This window comes from Sinocyclocheilus rhinocerous, unplaced genomic scaffold, assembly GCF_001515625.1.
Source record: "Sinocyclocheilus rhinocerous isolate Xijiao unplaced genomic scaffold, SAMN03320098_v1.1 scaffold665, whole genome shotgun sequence".
Taxonomy (NCBI): Eukaryota; Metazoa; Chordata; class Actinopteri; order Cypriniformes; family Cyprinidae; genus Sinocyclocheilus; species Sinocyclocheilus rhinocerous.
Window position 1 is genome coordinate 124,819 of NW_015659086.1, and position 20,881 is coordinate 145,699.

Here is a 20,881-nt window from a genome sequence, read left to right on the forward strand (position 1 = left end):
ATGTGTGTAATGTTTATTTTTTTATTTTATTTTTTTGCTGTAGAGCTACAGTTGTAATTTGTAAATAATACAATTTAATTACAATTTATTTATTTACTTTTATGTTTTATTAAAGTTCTATTTTGACCCCTATAGTAGGTGTTTTTTTATTTATATAATATTTGGGCGAGGGGGCACAACAATACAATTTTGCTTAGGGCACCCATTTGGCCAGCAGCGGTCCTGTTATGAATCAATGCAAAGGTTGGAATGAATATACGGTCAACAAAAAAATGTGTGCTCCCACACTCACCCCCTTCTTTCCCTGACAACCCCCACACACAACAGGTGTTTTAACTCTCAAATAATTAATGACACTCCCACATTTTCCCACAGTCACATGACATCACACATGAATATTTACATGGCTCCATATTCCAGCCCCTAATTATTGTAATCTTAACAATAATTACATTCATTGAATACACATAGGAGACATTCAAAGACCCAAGATCTGAAAATACATTCATTCATTTTTCATACATCAATCAAAGTCTGTGTATTTATAAAAACAACATTATTTGATAGAGTCCATGTAAAGTCCTTAATACTTTAGTGTTAATGAGTGATTTTTAAATAATTTATAACAATGTCTATAACAGTTCGATGTCAATGTCTATATTGACCAATCCAAAAAAAAAAAAAACTTTTCAAGGAAGGCAGATTTTCGCCACTGGTCTATTCAAATAATTGGTCTTAGTCTCAAGTCGCACCTGACGAAGAAAGCCTTTTTTATCTGGAAAGGTTTGGATCACTTTCCCAGTTATCCATGAATTACGGGGTGCTGAATCATCGACTAAAAGCACAATATCTCCTGGAATGAAGTTGCGGGCTGCAGCTGACCACTTCTGTCGCTCTTGCAGTTGAGGTAAATACTCCTTTGTCCATCGTTTTCAGAACAGATCCGATATGTATTGCACTTGTTTCCATCGTCGACGAGCATATATATCTTCCTTTTGAAAGATCCCTGGTGGTAATGATGGTGCAGTCCTTAAAAGCAACAAATGATTAGGTGTAAGTGCTTCCACGTCATTGGGGTCAGTAGATTCCTTAGTAATGGGACGTCCATTAATGATTGCTTCAGCTTCACATAGAGCTGTATGAAGACAATCTTCATCAAGGGTTTGTGTTCTTAAGGTGGCATTAAGAACGTTTCTTTACAGACCTAATCAATCTTTCCCATGTGCCTCCATGATGTGAACCAGTTGGAGGATTAAAATTCCACTTGATTCCTTTCTGCAGAAGCATGTTATTAATCTGAGATTGGTTCCAGTGTTCAAAAGTTTGTCTTAACTCACGTTCCGCTCCAAGAAAATTTGTACCATTATCGGATCATATTTCTACAACTTGTCCACGTCTTGCGATAAATCGTCACAATGCATTAATAAAGGAATCAGTATCCAGTGATGGCACCACTTCGATATGAATAGCACGAATGGCTAGGCATGTGAAAATAACGCCATATCTCTTCACAATACTTCTCCTGCTCTTTATCTCGAAGGGTCCAAAACAGTCAACTCCAACATACGTGAATGGAGGTTTATCTGGAGAAACTCTATCCAGAGGTAGGTATGCCATCTGTTGATGCCCTGGTGCTGCCTGCAAACGTTTGCAGATCACACACTTGGATAATATCTTCCTTATGGCTACACTAGCACCAGGTATCCAATACTTTTGACGCAACCTTGATAGCATGTAATTTCGGCCATCATGACCCACCTCTTCATGCATATGTTTAAGGATGATGCCTGAGATTTGAAAGTCCTTTGCAAGTATAGCGGGATGTTTTGACTCTTCGGGCATAGCTGCCCTACTCAACCGTCCCCCTACTCTTAAAACACCATCTTCAAGGATTAGATTGAGTTTATAAATGTGACTGTTCCTTTTCACTTGTTCTTCCTTTTGCAGACTTGAGAATTCATCTGAGTATCTTTGTCTTTGGCAGTAACAAATAATCTCCAATTCAGCTTTCTTTAGCTCCTCCACAGAAAGCTCACTTCTGTCACATTGACCCTTCATTTTCTTCATTTCATCTTTCAGTTGTTGTCTTTGTTGGTTTTCATCCATGCCAGATTGTGTTAAAGACATTTTCAATGATTTCCTCTTCTGACTAAGATTTCGGAGTAATTTCTTAAATCTGAGAATCCAAGCTACTGACCTCTTTAAACGGATCCAAGAGGAGAAGTATTGGATAAAGTGTGTCATAACATCCGTATCCCCCTCTAATTGTACAGTATTGACAATGACACCTCCCAGGTCAGTAGGATTAACTGGCCACTCCTTTTCAGGCAAAAGAAGAAACTGTGGTCCGAACACCCAACTCTTGTTCTTCAGAAATGATTCCACTCTCAGCCCTCTGGAAGCTATGTCTGCTGGATTTACTGCAGTGATCACGTACCTCCATTGTGATGATCGAGGAATTTCGGAAACTCTGTTGGCAAGGAAAATTCGATACCTAGAAACTTTGTTTCTGATATATTTCAGTACAGAGGTACTGTCAGTCCAGAAAACTGTCTTAAAGGCACGTACAGAGTTCTTTTCTCCACAATGAATCCATTCGGCTTGCCAACGTTGCAGCAGTAAGTTCCATTCGAGGAATAGACACTGGCTTCAAAGGAGCTACTCTGGCTTTCCCCATTACGAAAGCAACATGCACTTGTGAGTTAACATCATGCAAAAGCAGATAAGTAACTACTCCATATCCATCTTCGCTTGCGTCAGAAAAGTGGTGCAACTGTGCTGTTTTCACCTCTCCAAAACCCATCGGTTTGAAACATCTATCGATTTTGAAGCTTTCTAACTCACGTAATCCATCCAACCAGTTGATCCACTCCTGAGCATTTGAAGCAGGAATAATATCATCCTTTTTGCACATAAAGTCTCTGGAGACAGAATTCCTAAGGGATCATAAACAGAACTCACAGTAGCAAGGATCCCCCTTCTGGTTGAAGGCCTCTGCTGCAACACGACTTTGAACTTGAAGGCATCAGATTGTAAACACCATTGTATAGCTAACACTCTCTCTATGGGAAGAAAATCTTGGCCCAAATCCAAATCTTTTTGGAGTTCCTCTGGGATTTTTACTAGCACATCTCGAATGCTACTTATCCATTTTGTCAATGTGAAACCCCCCTTGGCACAAATAGCTACGAGGTCGTGATACAGAGAAACAGCTTTATCCTTTGAATTTACAGAGACAAGACAGTCGTCTACGTAAAAGCAATGCAAGATTGCATCAATTACTTCCTTGCTGAAGTCTTTGTTGTTATCTTCTGTGCACCTTCTGAGGGCAAAATTTGCACAACTTGGTGATGAAGTGGCTCCAAAGAGGTGCACGACCATACGATACTCAACCATATCTTGAGTAAGATCACCATCAGTCCACCAAAGAAATCTCAGCAAATCTGCATCGTCTTTCGGCACCCTCACTTGATGAAACATGGTTTCAATATCTGCCATGATCACAACTCGTTCCTTCCTAAATCTGGTTATCACTCCAATTAATGAACTGGTGAGGTCTGGACCCTGTAATAACTGGGTATTCAAAGACTTCCCTTGGAATATATCTCCACAATCAAAAACAACCCGGAGCTTTCCTTTGCGGGGGTGGTAAACACTGTGATGGGGTATATACCATACTTTACCGTCGCTACGTCCCAAGTCTTCAGCTGGCACTCTCTTTGCATAACCTTTAGAGATACGATCTTTCATGAAAACAGAATATTCAGAATGAAATGAAACATCCTTTTTCAATCTTTTCTTTAGGTTCAGAGTACGCTGTTCTGCGATTATCTTGCTGTCTGGCATACGGACACCTTTCTTTCTCAAAGGCAAGCCAATAGAATAATGACCATCTACCAGCTTTAATGAGTCTTACCATCTCCATAAACTTGTGATCTTCTCTTGAAAACCCAACTTGTTCATTTTTGTTACATTCAGGGAAATCAACTTTAAATTGTTGTTGCCAAAGCTCTCCCAAGTTTGAAACTGAAATCCTGTTGACTGTAACATCAGGCAACTTAGAAGCAGACTGGTCACCACTATCTCCTCTTAGTGGGCCATTTACTGTCCATCCTAACCTTGTTTTAATTGCATAGGGTCCGTTATTGACACTGCGGACCACTTCAATCAGCTCCATAACCCTTGGGGTATTTATTCCTATAAGCAATTCGATATCAGAGTCAATTTCAGATAGATTCACATGTTTCAAATGTGGCCATCCCTGCAAATCCATTTGTCTTGGGATGTTTCCGCTATGCACAGGCATAGTCTCTTGTGTATAGGCATCAGGTAACTCCCAAAAATCTTCTTCATTCAAACCAGCTACCTCTAACCCAGAAAAAACATGGGTAGTTGTGACTTTCTCCTGACCCATAGTACGCAAGAGAATATTAGTCCTTTTACCCGAAAGACCAAGTCTATTCATCAATCCAGATGTACAAAACACTGCTGTGCTACCTTGGTCCAAAAACGCATAAGTAATCACAGTCTTATTTCCTTTTTTAGATTTCACTTGCACAGGAACTATAGAAAGTTTACATTCATATTCACCAGCCCCAATAAATCCACTGGACTCAACAGATTCCGGAGCACTGCCCATTACGTTGTCCAGCTGCTTCCTCACTTGCTTTGAATCAAAACGCATAAGTAATCACAGTCTTACTTCCTTTTTTAGATTTCACTTGCACAGGAACTATAGAAAGTTTACATTCACATTCACCAGCCCCAATAAATCCACTGGACTCAACAGATTCCGGAGCACTGCCCATTACGATGTCCGTCTGCTTCCTCACTTGCTTTGAAATGCTCACATTTTCTCTTGGGTAGATGTGAAGTGTATACTAGGGTGTTTAAGATTGCACACTTTACATGAAAGGCGATTTGTACAATTTTTACTGATGTGCCCTGTACGCATGCAGCCAAAACAAACGCTGTTCTCTTTTAAGAATGAAATCTTTTCACCATGACTCCTCTTTTCCAATAGAGGGCACAATTCCAAAGTGTGTCCACATCTGCAGAACAAACAACTCTTGTTGCTGGGTGAAATTATTTCTTTTCTATTAGTCCCAATTTATGATTTCCTTTTCATTGATGTGACAGTAGTAGCAAAACTGCTTCTTTTAGTTTTAAAATTAGACTGAGACTTGCCTTTGTTCACTGATTTACTTCCTGTTAACGTTGGGACATCCTGTATGTCTCCAAAAACTGGATCCGCCATTATTTTTACTTGTCTTTCAACAAAGGTAACAATGTCGTTGAAGGTAGCTCTTTGACTTACAGCTTCCTGCAGTTCACAGACCTCCGATCTCCATTTTTCCCTTAATTTGTATGGTAATTTTTTCACTACAGTCAACATATTGGAGGGTGTATCCATCTCACGCAAATACTGAATATTTTCCATGGAGTTACAACAGCTTCTTAGGAACAAACTATAATCTTGTAAAGCACATGATTGTAAAGCGCTTTGGGCGTACAACAATACACAATAAAGCGCTATATAAATGCATCATTCATTAATTAATTAATTAATTAATTCATGTATTCATGTTTGCCCATGAAAGAGCCTTTTCCATATAGGCAGACACAATGTTATACTGGTCGCCAAAATGCTTTTGTAGTAAAGTTTTGGCCCTTAAATACCCATGATCGGCTGGTATATGTTGGCAACTCTTTATAATCTTTCTTGGATGGCCCCTGGTGTACTGTTCAAGAAAGTATAAGCGATCACTCTGGCTTTCAGTTTTACTCTCCACAGCACTTTCAAAGGATTTCATAAAAGAATGGTATTGCAGAGGGTTTCCATCAAAAACACCTGGATTTCCCTTTTAGGCAAAGATGACAGACACTGTTGTTGTCATCAGTAAAGTAAAGATGTAATTTCATTTTGTTTAACCATAATATGGAGAATTTGATCAGTATTTCCTGAACCAGCACTAGAGCTTCCTTGCCATAGTTGCAGCAATTTCCATTCGCAACCCAAACTCCTCTTTCTGTTTTCTTATGTTTTGTTCTTTTTCTTCAATTGCATATTTTTCCTTCATTAGATTTTGACGTACCAACAGAGCTGCTCGGCCTCTGCCTTAATGCGTGCTGAAGAGGTTGATGATGTTGTTGAACGTCTTGAGGTGGAGCTTCGTTTACTTGATCCTTTACTTCCAACATTAGAAATGCTGTCACTTGGATTTATATCATCTTGGTTATGCATGGAAATTTTGGACATGACATCACACATGAATATTTACATGGCTCCTATACTGAGTGATCACACACTCCATCACTGGCAGTCATGAGACTCGTAGTCTGGTTTCTTTCTCTGCTCACTGTGTTCGGCCCTGGAGAATGTGGGTATGTTTTAGTATGGTATACTGAGGGGCAGTCACTGGATCAATCTGAAGATTGTGTTGGAAACGTTGATTGACAGGGGACACAATGTAACAGTGCTGGTTCCGGATGGCACTCTCTTCGTGAAAGCCAAAGAATCGGATCGCTTCTCCTATCAGCCCTTCAATGTGTCCATATCTGCACAGGCTATAGAAGACTCCTTTGAGGATTTTTTACATTTCTCAATGTATGAGATGGAACAGTTAAACTTACTGCAAATTCATATCAAATTCTACCAGCTACACCTAAAAACTGCAATTTTTTTGTTTAAAAGCATCTTTCATTCCAGGGTGGCCCACTTCATTTTGTGAGATGATGGGTAAAGCTGATATCTGGTTAATCAGAACCTACTGGGATTTTGAGTTTCCAGAGCCATTCCTGCCCAACTTCAAATACGTTGGAGGACTTCACTGCACCCCAACCAAGCCATTACCCGAGGTGCATCTGTCTTTTTAATAGTCTTCCCATTTTTCTGTAAAATAAACCAGCACAAGATATGAAATTCATGAGACATATGCTTTGAAACTTTAATTCAAGAAAAGCCAAAAAGCAATAGTAAACCTTACAGGTAGTCATAAACTCAATCCCATTCCCAGATATCTAGTAACAATTTATAGTCAATCAATCTGTTTATTTCCTTTGAAAGCTGGGTGCTAGGTCAAAACAGCTTGCTAACAGAAGGGAATGTGACAATTATCTGAATGATTCCCACTGGTATTTCTGTCTCTTATTGCAATGTCGCATTTAGGAAGCCGATTTAAAATTAAAGGAATAGTTCACCCAAAAATGAAAACTTGTTTAACGTATTCACTCTCAGGTCATCCCAAATGTACCAGTAGATGTGTTTGTTTCTTCATCTGAACAGATTTGAAGTAATTTTTATAAAGTAATTCAGCATTACATCACTTGCTCACCAATGGATCCACTGCAGTGAATGGGTGCAGTCAGAATGAGAGTCCAAACAGCTAATAAAAACATCACAAAATGGTCATACATTTAGTATAGGTGCCAACCACTAATAGGCCCAAATATGCAACTGTACTCTGGAAATAAGCCCAAAAACAGCCATCTGTGACTGCCCAAATCCATAGGCAACCTGCTGAAAATTCTCCATAGCTCATGCTGTAGAGCGGATGTGTGGCCAGATACCAGCTCCACCATCATTTGTTCCTGGAGCCATGAGTAAACTCACTGACAAGATGAGCTTTACAGAACGAATCATCAATATGCTCTTCTACCTTTCTCAAGATGCTTTTTGCATTATTGCTTGGAAAAAATTGGACAACTATTACACTGAATATTTTGGTGAGTTAAAGGAAGGTTCTGGAGAGAGTTCATTGACAAATCAATTCTGTCACTTCATGTAGTTTTAAACCGGATAATAATTCATTGGCCTGAAACAGCGGGTTCTGTTGCTGTTAAACAGACTTATATATCTGGGGAACCAATTGAAATTATTTTCAAGGATAATCAACATGCCACAAATACAGTTGATAGAGCTTATCTTTGATTAAACCCAGAACATTCCTTCAAACACTGTGGAAGGGAAATGATCAGTGCACACTGACATTTGCCATCATCACATCTTGCATGTACAGAACGTAAGGGACACACTTGTATAGTCATGCTGATAGTCATCAAATGAAGGGTTTAGGGCTTGTCCCATCAGCCAATTAGTTTAGTCATGATGTCGTACTTCACTCACGTGGCATTTGCACCTGTATTTCTTATGTGCTGCAGATGCAAGATATATTTAAGCATGTCTAAAGAACTCCTCTTTCCAGGACGGCCCACTTCCTATTGTGAGATGATGGGTAAAGCTGATATCTGGTTAATCAGAACCTACTGGGATTTTGAGTTTCCACGGCCATTCCTGCCCAACTTCAAATACGTTGGAGGACTTCACTGCACCCCTGCCAAACCCTTACCCAAGGTGCATCCATGGTTAACATTCTACCTCATTTGCTGTTAATAAGAAAAAAGGAGATCTGAATTTCATAAAACACACCTACAGATTCATAAGGAGTTATCATTATTTCACTGCAGTGAGTTAGATGTTCAGTGACCGGTCTGAATGGATTCCGTTCAGTTAACTCAGTATTTCAACATTTCTGAACCAATTTATTAAAACAACTGGCTTATAAGAGTAAATTGTTCGGGAATCAAACTACACTGTTCGTGCTGTATGCTTTTGATTCAGTAAAAAGAATTGACTCAAGAATCATTTGTTCTTGAATTGGATTGTGCTGATCACTTTGTATATGGGAATCTCAATAGAAAGACCTTTCCTGCGATTATTTAGCGCTACATTGTTTTATTTATATATTTTTTGTTTTTTTAACTGACAGCAACCTCACATTCAGACCTCCTGTTAAATATAATTTCTTTTGCCATATCACTGAAGATTCAGCAGTGGGGGAGCGCCTTAGTACTTGTATCAACTGCTTTTAGTCATATTAGTAGCGCCGTTATTTCACCTGAAAACGGCAGTGAATTGTACCTGTGGTGGCATATACAGTATTTAAAATTTTGCAGAAATATATTATGTAGTCACTTTTCAGACCTTAAGTTCATGATGTCTTTTTTTGTGTAGGACATGGAGGAGTTTGTACAGAGCTCAGGGGATGATGGGATTGTGGTCTTCAGTCTGGGGTCTATGATAGACAAAATGCCTAAAGAAATGAGCAATATGATCGCCTCCGGACTGGCACAGATTCCACAGAAGGTAACTGGCCATTGTTAAAGTCTTTTCATCCATGACTGCATAAGCACTGCTTCTTGATGTAATTGGAATGAGGGAAAATAATTTAGCTTTGTCACAATTCAAATCTCAATGTAATTTCTTTGCTATTTTCTGCTGATCAGTTGAGAGAGTGTGGTTGTATAAATGTGTTGCAGGTTTTATGGCGATACGGTGGAGAGAAGCCAGATACTCTTGGTGCAAACACCAGAATCTATAAGTGGATCCCTCAGAATGATTTATTGGGTTTGTTATAATTTGTGACTCGATACTACTTAAAAAATTTTTTTAAAACATTATATTTTTACATTTTTTTTAAATACATAAAACGATTATTAAAAAAGTAATATCTGCTTAAAATAAAATAAAAAAGACTTGTGGCTATACTTCTGAGTATGTGTTTTACTGTTTGTTGTCTGTATATTTCCATTGTAAGTATGTTACTGCAATGGTGTTCTTTGCTTTTATATTTACCCATGTTTGTCTCCTGATGCAGGTCACCCCAAACCAGAGCATTCATCACTCATGGAGGCACTAATGGCATATATGAGGCCATTTATCATGGCGTTCCAATGGTTGGGATCCCCTTGTTTGGTGACGTAAGGGACACACTTGTATAGTCATGCTGATAGTCATCAAATGAAGGGTTTAGGGCTTGTCCCATCAGCCAATTAGTTTAGTCATGATGTCCTACTTCACTCACGTGGCATTTGCACCTGTATTTCTTATGTGCTGCAGATGCAAGATATATTTAAGCATGTCTAAAGAACTCCTCTTTCCAGGACGGCCCACTTCCTATTGTGAGATGATGGGTAAAGCTGATATCTGGTTAATCAGAACCTACTGGGATTTTGAGTTTCCACGGCCATTCCTGCCCAACTTCAAATACGTTGGAGGACTTCACTGCACCCCTGCCAAACCCTTACCCAAGGTGCATCCATGGTTAACATTCTACCTCATTTGCTGTTAATAAGAAAAAAGGAGATCTGAATTTCATAAAACACACCTACAGATTCATAAGGAGTTATCATTATTTCACTGCAGTGAGTTAGATGTTCAGTGACCGGTCTGAATGGATTCCGTTCAGTTAACTCAGTATTTCAACATTTCTGAACCAATTTATTAAAACAACTGGCTTATAAGAGTAAATTGTTCGGGAATCAAACTACACTGTTCGTGCTGTATGCTTTTGATTCAGTAAAAAGAATTGACTCAAGAATCATTTGTTCTTGAATTGGATTGTGCTGATCACTTTGTATATGGGAATCTCAATAGAAAGACCTTTCCTGCGATTATTTAGCGCTACATTGTTTTATTTATATATTTTTTGTTTTTTAACTGATAGCAACCTCACATTCAGACCTCCTGTTAAATATAATTTCTTTTGCCATATCACTGAAGATTCAGCAGTGGGGGAGCGCCTTAGTACTTGTATCAACTGCTTTTAGTCATATTAGTAGCGCCGTTATTTCACCTGAAAACGGCAGTGAATTGTACCTGTGGTGGCATATACAGTATTTAAAATTTTGCAGAAATATATTATGTAGTCACTTTTCAGACCTTAAGTTCATGATGTCTTTTTTTGTGTAGGACATGGAGGAGTTTGTACAGAGCTCAGGGGATGATGGGATTGTGGTCTTCAGTCTGGGGTCTATGATAGACAAAATGCCTAAAGAAATGAGCAATATGATCGCCTCCGGACTGGCACAGATTCCACAGAAGGTAACTGGCCATTGTTAAAGTCTTTTCATCCATGACTGCATAAGCACTGCTTCTTGATGTAATTGGAATGAGGGAAAATAATTTAGCTTTGTCACAATTCAAATCTCAATGTAATTTCTTTGCTATTTTCTGCTGATCAGTTGAGAGAGTGTGGTTGTATAAATGTGTTGCAGGTTTTATGGCGATACGGTGGAGAGAAGCCAGATACTCTTGGTGCAAACACCAGAATCTATAAGTGGATCCCTCAGAATGATTTATTGGGTTTGTTATAATTTGTGACTCGATACTACTTAAAAAATTTTTTTAAAACATTATATTTTTACATTTTTTTTAAATACATAAAACGATTATTAAAAAAGTAATATCTGCTTAAAATAAAATAAAAAAGACTTGTGGCTATACTTCTGAGTATGTGTTTTACTGTTTGTTGTCTGTATATTTCCATTGTAAGTATGTTACTGCAATGGTGTTCTTTGCTTTTATATTTACCCATGTTTGTCTCCTGATGCAGGTCACCCCAAACCAGAGCATTCATCACTCATGGAGGCACTAATGGCATATATGAGGCCATTTATCATGGCGTTCCAATGGTTGGGATCCCCTTGTTTGGTGATCAAGCTGATAATTTGGTTCATATGAAGGCCAAAGATGCTGCTGTTGTCATGGACAACATCAAAACCACACAGCCACAAGACCTGGTGGATGGACTCAATGCTGTCATTAATGATCCCTCGTAAGTCACTCATATCATTTGATTTACTGTACAGTGGTGTCAGTGCATAACAGGACTCTAGATACAGTATATGGACTATATACACAGAAATATAACAGCATTTTCTCTTCATCTCCTCAGGTATAAAGAGAATGCTATGCGTTTGTCCAGGATTCATCATGACAGACCAGTGAAGCCTTTGGATGAGTCTGTGTTCTGGATTGAGTTCGTCATGCGCAATAAAGGCGCTAAACACCTGCGTGTCGAGGCCCACAACCTTACCTGGTACCAGTACCACTGTCTGGATGTGTTTGCTTTTCTCATCACTGTCCTGACTCTAGTGCTCTACGTCATCTTTAAAATGTGCAAATTCTTTATAATGCGTTGCTGTTTCAGTTCAAAGAGTAAAACCAAAAAAGAGTAATGAAGCCTTTTCCTTGCTTTGAATATTCTTTATGATATATAAATTTTTACTTAGTTTCAGATTATTTACATATTGAATGTTTCAACTTTTAATAGAGTGCTGCATGTATGACGTCAAAACCCGGAAGACTAATTCGTCATGGGTTCCCCTGAGATTTTCCTATGGGGTTTTATAATGGGGTTTTTTAATTTATAAGCAAAATAAGGTCTGTGGTAAACATAACTTGACAATATGTTTTGTTCTACAATGTGAACTGCACACACTCACACTCCAAACATTCTTTACTTTTTTTTTTTTTTAAACATAACAGTTTCAAAATGTGTGTTTTCGATATGGGTGTGTGTAATTTTTACATTCTACAGTAAAACATTAAAGTAATAATAAGACCATCTCTGATATAATGCATATGTTAGATATTGTTGTCTTAATCCTATATATTTGGTGAATTGAGCTCCCTCTTACACAAGTTAACGGTCATAATGGTCTTTATCACATCTGTCTTTATCTTTTATTTTCTTCAAATTTCCATTTCTTTAAATGACTTTTTTTCTTATCCAGTTGTATTGCACTGTAATGTTAGGCCTTTTGAAATATTAATGACTCTGACATGTTTATACACACTCAGAAAGAAAGGTACGAAGCTGTCATGTACCTTTTGTACCTAAATTGTCCATATTGGTATTTTAAAGGTACATATTAGCACCTAAAGTGTAAGCTACATATATTAGTACCTAAAAGGTAAAAAAGTGTGCCTTTTGAAAAAGTACTGCAGTGACAGCTTTCATAGCTTCTTTTCTGAGAGTGCACATTGTCTTTTATTGCAGAAGAGTGCAATTGTTGAAGAAGAGTTGTAGTAAAAAGTACTTTCATTTTTGTTATGCTTCTGTAACACACCCATCTCCTTCCTTCTCTCATTAATTGTCTCCTTTTCCAGAAGCACTACATGATGACTGGTACTTTTTCACATGTGTCCTGATCAAACGCTATGTTGTGTGAACTTGTCTTATCTAGTGATGAGAGAAAGGAAGCTTTTCGAAACTCTGAATCAATTGAACCAATTGCTTGGCAAAATGATTTGACATCTGGCGACATCTGCTGGGAAAAAAAAGTGTAAATGCAACCAACACTCAGCCCAAACATGCAAAACACCTTTTACAAACCAAATATAATGTTACACAACCCTATGCAACCATTCACCCATTTACATAATCTTCAGACCACGTCTGCAAAACTGCAAGCACAAAATACAATATTACATTTTATAGAAAGGAAATATTAATTAAAAATAGACATTTTACGCACATGTTCCATAGATTACAGTAGTAGCCTAGCTCAAATCATTCTGTTATATCTTTCATAACATATAGTTGAGAATCATCTTTGTACAAAGTTTGGCTAAAAATAGCCTGAAACCTAAAAACTGATTGGTGAATGAAAAAATAAAACATTGTTTTTGCCTACATGACTTTTCATGTCTATTTATTTTTTTGATTGACTTACTCCTGGCGTCCTCTACAAATGACATAGAATAAAATATGTTTTTTTTTAAATGTTTTTTCTCTCTCTATTTGTTTCTAATGCTCCAACCAATGTAATGACATAAAAAAAATTCACAAAACGTTTTTATGGTTCTCAGGAGGATAAAGAGAGAGGTTAATGGCTTCACTGAGAGCTCCTCATAGCGGCGAGCCGTTTCGAAACTGTTATGATGTATCGAAGCCTCGTTTACTGAAATCACGCGACTTTGCAGTTTAATACGCGCTCCGAATCGCTGGCAGTGTTGCCAATTTGGGGATTTTGTCGCCAAATGTAGCTACTTTCTCATTGTAGCTGCGACTTTTTTTTATTTTTTGCGAGTTCAAAACAGAAGATTCGCAAAGGTTTCGAAAACACCCATCGCTAGTTTTACCTGAATACTTTATTGATATACAAGTGCAATGACTTTGCACTGGTTAATTATTCATCCGGGCAGTACATGTTGAGGCGGGACGCTGATGATCTCTCAGTCTATCTGGCAGTCATGAGACTCGTAGTCTGGTTTCTTTCTCTGCTCACTGTGTTTTGCCCTGCAGAATGTGGGAATGTTTTGGTATGGTATACTGAGGGCAGTCACTGGATCAATCTGAAGATTGTGTTGGAAACGTTGATTGACAGGGGACACAATGTAACAGTGCTGGTTCCGGATGCCTCTCTCTTCATGAAAGCCAAAGAATCGGATCGCTTCTCCTTCCAGCACTTTAACGTGTCCGTGGATGAACAGGAGATGCGAGACTTCATTGAGGAATTTCTGTATTTCTCAGTGTATGAGACTGACCAGTTAAACTTACTGCAGATTCAAATGAAAGTCTTAGAGTTTACTTCCAAACATCAGGATATGTCTATATCATACTGTGACGGCATTCTGAAATCGCCAGAGTTGATGGACAAATTGCGGAATGGAAAGTTTGACGTTGTTCTGTCAGATCCGATCTACCCGTGCAGCGATATTGTGGCTGAAGAGCTGAACGTTCCCTTGGTTTTCACGTTCCGGTTATCCATTGCTAACGTTGCAGAGCGGGTGTGTGGTCAGATACCAGCTCCACCATCTTTTGTTCCTGGAGCCATGAGTAAACTCACTGACAAGATGAGCTTTACGGAGCGAGTCAAAAATATGCTTTTCTACCTTTCTCAAGATTTTTTTGCCACTATTGCTTGGAGAAAATTTGACAACTATTACACTGAATATTTAGGTGAGTTGACAGCTAGTTCACCCACTAATGAAAATTCGGTCGTTATTTACTCACCTCATGTAGTTCCCTAGTTGTATGCTGATCATCCACTGGCCTACAACACAGGTTCTGCTGCAAAAAAATTAATTATTAATTAATGTTAAGGAATAATTGCAAAAATACAAGCCTTTAAATTAAAATATGCATGACTGTTTGCTATTGGAAGTGCTAAGTACTGTAAACATATTTTGTTTTATTTGGGGAATAAATTACAATTATTTTCAGTGGTAAACATATGCTACAAATGCAGCTGATAGAGCTTGACTTGTATTGAATCTCCCCAGGACGGCCCACTTCATTTTGTGAGATGTTGGGTAAAGCTGATATCTGGTTAATCAGAACCTACTGGGATTTTGAGTTTCCACGGCCATTTCTGCCCAACTTCAAATACGTTGGAGGACTTCACTGCACCCCTGCCAAACCCTTACCCAAGGTGCATCTGTCTTTTTTGACATTCTGCTCCATTTGCTGTTAGTAAGACATCTGAATTTAAACAAACAAAAAAATAATAAAACAAACTTCATAGATCCAAGACCAGTTATCATTATTTCACTGAAAACAATTTAGACACACACACAGACAGACAGACAGACAGTTGTTCCAGTAATTTTACGGCAATTTACTGGTATTATTGTGTGAAAGGGGCTAGTATTGATAACTTGCAGTTCAGTAAGTCAGGTGTTGATTCAGTAACCACTCTGGATTCAGTTCAGGATTCGTCAGAATGATTCCAACCGGTAACTCAAGTATTTCTCACATTCAATGCCGATTACAACCTTAAATTCAAAACGGAGTTAAAACGGAATAAAAATATGAATTATTTTGCAGTGTCGAAGATTCAGCAGTTAACCCACATGTAAACCAGTTGCTTTTAGTGCCATTATTTTACCTGGAGTGAAATTGTAGCCTACCTGTGGCAACAGACTTCAGACATTGCGGAAGTATATTGAGTCTTTCACAGTACAAATATATGATTTTTTAAACGTGTAGGACATGGAGGAGTTTGTACAGGGCTCAGGAGATGATGGGATTGTGGTCTTCAGTCTGGGGTCTATGATAGACAAAATGCCCAAAGAGACGAGCAATATGATCGCCTCCGCACTGGCACAGATTCCACAGAAGGTAAGTGATCAGTTTTACATCTTTTAAATTATGAGGTTCCATTTGTGCCAAAAATAAGTCAACTGCTTTGTGCTTTGTACTATATATTTGTCTTTGTCTACAGTCATTGCCTACTTGTTGAGGTAAATCAGTATATGTTGACGTGTATGTTGTCTGTTAACGTCGTCTTAATCTGTCGTCCTGCCATCTTTTTCTCTGTTGATTTTGCTGTCGTCCTTATTGTCGTTTTGTTCTGTCATCTTATTCTGTTGTCCTGTTCTGTCATCCTTACTGTCATCTTATTCTGTTGTCCTAATGTCGTCCTTACTGCCGTCTTGTCTTGTTCTGTCGTCCTTACTGTTGTCCTTACTGTCATCTTGTTCTGTCATCTTTACTGTCGTCTTGTTCTGTCGTCCTTACTGTCGTCTTGTTCTGTCATCCTTACTGTCGTCTTCTCTCATCCTTACTGTCGTCTTCTCTCATCCTTACTGTCGTCTTTACTGTCGTCTTCTCTCATCCTTACTGTCGTCTTCTCTCATCCTTACTGTCGTCTTGTTCTGTCATCCTTACTGTCGTCTTGTTCTGTCATCCTTACTGTCGTCTTGTTCTGTCATCCTTACTGTCGTCTTCTCTCATCCTTACTGTCATCTTCTCTCATCCTTACTGTCGTCTTGTTCTGTCGTCTTTACTGTCGTCTTGGTCGTCTTGTTCTGTCGTCCTTAATGTTGTCTTTACTGTCGTCTTGTTCTGTCATCCTTAATGTTGTCTTTACTGTCGTCTTGTTCTGTCGTCCTTAATGTCGTCTTTACTGTCGTCTTGTTCTGTCATCCTTAATGTTGTCTTTACTGTCGTCTTGTTCTGTCGTCCTTAATGTTGTCTTTACTGTCGTCTTGTTCTGTCATCATAACGTTCATCAGCACGGTAAAGTTAGTTTTAGGTTTGATATCCGCTGCATATTTGACTAGGCTGCTTTAGGGCCCGTCTGCAAATTTACCTCACAGTACAAAACGAAGTCCAATAATTCATTCAAATGAATGATTACAGGACTATAGTAAATGCCTAGTGGGCAAACTGAATAAATATATTTTGCAAATATCTCGCCTAAGACAACACTTCCAATTTCTCCCTTACTGTCCGTACAGTACACAAATATTTTCATGAAATTTTTTTTTATCTTATGAAGGTTTTAGTATGTTTTAGCAACAAGACTTACCTACTACAGGTGAGATTTTGCCAATATCTCCTTTACTGTATGTACAGTGCACAAATATATTTAGAAAAAAATACAGTAATTCACCAAAATGATTTTTTTTTCATGTTCCAAAGGTTGTAGTACATTCCTAGAATGGCTTACTACAGGTGAGATTTTGCCAATATCTCCTTTACTGTATGTACAGCACACACATTTGTTTATGAAAAATTACAGTAATGTAACATTCGTTTTTTTTCCTTGACTGACTTACTACAGGTGAGAGTTTGCCAATATCTCTACTGCATGTACAGTACACAAATAGTAAAAAAATCTACATTTATTCACCAAAACGGTTTTATCATGTTCCAAAGGTTGTACTACAGTCCTAGTTACAACAGACTTACTACAGGTGAGATTTTGCCGTACTACAACCTTTGGAACATGAAGAAGAAAAAAAACTATTGGTGAATTACTATATATTTTTTTAAATATTTGTGTACTGTACATAGGCCTACAGTAAAGGAGATATTGGCAAAATATCATCTGTAGTAAGTCAGTCTGGTGAGTAGGAATGTACTACAACCCTTGTAACATAAAAAAAAAAACATTTTTGTGAATTACAGTATTTTTTCTAAACATATTTGTGCACTGTACATACAGTAAAGGAGGTATCAGCAAAATTCAAGTCAAGTTCAGTCATAAGTCAGTCTTGTAACTGCCAATGTACTACAGTATTTTCAACATAAAAAACATTTGGAAGTGTACAAATATTTTTATTGGAAATAATTGTGTACTGTACATATTTGACGGGGGTTTTGGCAAAATTTCACGTGTAGTAAGTCAGTCTTGTATCTAGTAACATACTACAACCTTTGGAACATGAAAATAAAACTTGGTAAATTACTGTAATTTTTAAAAATAAAATATTTGTGTACTGTACATACAGTAAGGGAGATATTGGCAAACTGTCACCTGTAGTAAGTTAGTCTTGTAACTAGGTACATACTAAAAAATATTTGGAACATAAAAAAGCCTTTTTGATGAATTACAGTAGTTTTTTTCTAAACATATTTGTGCACTATACATACAGTAAAGGAGATATTGGCAAAATCTCACCTGTAGTAAGTCTTGTTGCTAAAAACATACTACAACCTTTGTAACATGAAAAAACTTTTAGCGATTTTATTTACTTATTTATTTTTTTCATTTTTTTCATGAAAATGTTTGTGTACTGTATGGACAGTAAGGGAGAAATTGGAAGTATTGTCTAAGGTGAGATATTGACAAAATATATTTAGTCAGTTAGCCCACTAGGCATTTACTATAATCCTGTAAACATTAAATTGAATGAATTATTGGACTTCATTTTATACTGTGAGGTAAATTTGCAGACGGTCCCTAAAGCAGCCTAGTCGAATATGCAGTGAATTATCAAACCTGAAACTAACTTTACCGCGCTTATGAAAGTTATGGTGACAGAACAAGACAACAGAATAAGACGACAGTAAAGACGACAGAACAAGACGACAGTAAGGATGACAGAACAAGACGACAGTAAAGACGACAGAACAAGACGACAGTAAGGATGACAGAACAGGACAACAGAATAAGATGACAGCAAAATCAACAGAGAAAAAGATGGCAGGACGACAGATTAAGACGCCGTTAACAGACAACATACACATCAACATATACTGATTTACCTCAACAAGTAGGCAATGACTGTAGACAAAGACAAATGTATAGTACAAAGCAGTCGACTTATTTTTGGCACAAATGGAACCTCATATTAAATAAGCAATGATATGATTGGAATGAGAAAGTAGTAACCTCAATTTACATGAGTTTTATCCAGGCTAATTTTGTCACAATTCAAAGTGAATATCCACATTTAATCCATTAGTGATTCTCTATAAAGTCTTTGTCATTATCTATTGATCTCTTGAGAGTGTGGCCGTATCAACGTGTTTTGTTTTGCTTGCAGGTTTTATGGCGATACGGTGGAGAGAAGCCAGATACTCTTGGTGCAAACACCAGAATCTATAAGTGGATCCCTCAGAATGATTTATTGGGTTTGGTATTTTTTAAACTAATTAAAAAATGTTTAAACTCATTTTTATATTTTTATAAAAATGAAATTTTAAATGTTTTACTGAAATTATTAAATTTTATTTTATTGTATTTTGGCTATGCTGCTGAGCATGTATTGTGATTTTTGTTATCTGTATGCTTCCATTGTAAGTGTGTTACTGTAACAATGGCTTTTGCTTTTACTTGTTTGTTTATCCATGTTTGTCTCCTGATGCAGGTCACCCCAAAACCAGAGCATTCATCACTCATGGAGGCACTAATGGCATATATGAGGCCATTTATCATGGCGTTCCAATGGTTGGGATCCCCTTGTTTGGTGACCAGTCTGATAATTTGGTTCATATGAAGGCCAAAGGTGCTGCTGTTAGCATGGACAACATCAAAACCACACAGCCACAAGACCTGGTGGATGGACTCAATGCTGTCATTAATGATCCCTCGTAAGTCACTCATATCATTTGATTTACAGTACAGTGGTGTCAGTGCATAACAGGACTCTGGACTTCAGTCTAGATATTTTGAGGGCTCTTTTTCTCAGTTGCATTACACACAGCATACACAGACATATAACAGTATTTCTCTTCATCTCCTCAGGTATAAAGAGAATGCTATGCGTTTGTCCAGGATTCATCATGACAGACCAGTGAAGCCTTTGGATGAGTCTGTGTTCTGGATTGAGTTCGTCATGCGCAATAAAGGCGCTAAACACCTGCGTGTCGAGGCCCACAACCTTACCTGGTACCAGTACCACTGTCTGGATGTGTTCGCTTTTCTCATCACTGTCCTGACTCTAGTGCTCTACGTCGTCTTTAAAATGTGCAAATTCTTTATAATGCGTTGCTGTTTTAGTTCAAAGAGTAAAACCAAAAAAGAGTAATGAAACTTTTGGAAAATACTATTTATTTTTTTTTGCACTGAACATTATGTCTCTAACCATGAGATGTCCATCCTGAGGTCCAGTAGCTGTCCTATTATTAACCCAACATCTCTATCGCTAAGATGTATCTCATCACCACATCCCTCACCTTTGGATATACTCTTATCTTACTGTAATAAACATAATACAATAATTCTGAACTATTTCCTCATTGATGCCACCTTTGGTTGTTTACCACTATACCAATACATTTGAATTGAATTGACGTGTTTTATAAAGAAAACAATCTGTTTACTTTTCTGCAGATATATTGCTGTAGTGTTTGTACTATTTGAAACTCCACATTGTGGTAGTGCTAATATTGGTGGGTCTTGCACTTGTTTTGCTCCATTTGTAATTTGTAATTTCTTCATTTGTCACTGGATGAAACTGCCTGCTAAGTATAATGTAAATTTAAACAGTCCACATGCAAGCATGCATTTAAATTGAGATTTTGAAATGGATTTAAAATATGTAAAATATATATATTTGGATATATATTTTTTTAAATATAAAGTTTTTAAACATTAAGAACTTTAAAAATATTTAGCTCCAAACAACGAAGAGGGAAAAAGTATGCTCTTGTTTCTTTTATTCCGCAGTCATCGGTAAGTAACGCGTGGCTGCCCCCTGTGGTCATTGTATATCACAGCAACAGGACTTTTATTTTGAAGGCTGTCTGCTTTAGTAGCTTACTTTCACATCACGAACGACCAGTCGACCATCAACAAGCAAGCGAGCTCTACCTGTGATTCTGTCAATTTTCCTTATATGATCGGTTAAAACCCGAGATGA

General features: G+C 37.7%; 1 protein-coding gene and 1 pseudogene across 1 annotated transcript; both read left to right on the forward strand.

The window, feature by feature from the left end:
• The first annotated feature begins 6,325 nt into the window (after positions 1–6,325).
• Positions 6,326–12,018, forward strand: LOC107723296 (UDP-glucuronosyltransferase 2A1-like; annotated as a pseudogene).
• Positions 12,019–13,918: 1,900 nt separating this feature from the next.
• Positions 13,919–20,305, forward strand: LOC107723313 (UDP-glucuronosyltransferase 2C1-like). The gene is made up of 6 exons (XM_016531880.1): positions 13,919–14,747; positions 15,071–15,219; positions 15,777–15,908; positions 19,064–19,151; positions 19,388–19,610; positions 19,765–20,305. Exons 1-6 carry the CDS (start codon positions 13,994–13,996, stop codon positions 20,045–20,047), a joined length of 1,629 nt encoding a protein of 542 aa, XP_016387366.1. The 5' UTR covers positions 13,919–13,993; the 3' UTR covers positions 20,048–20,305.
• Positions 20,306–20,881: the final 576 nt, after the last annotated feature.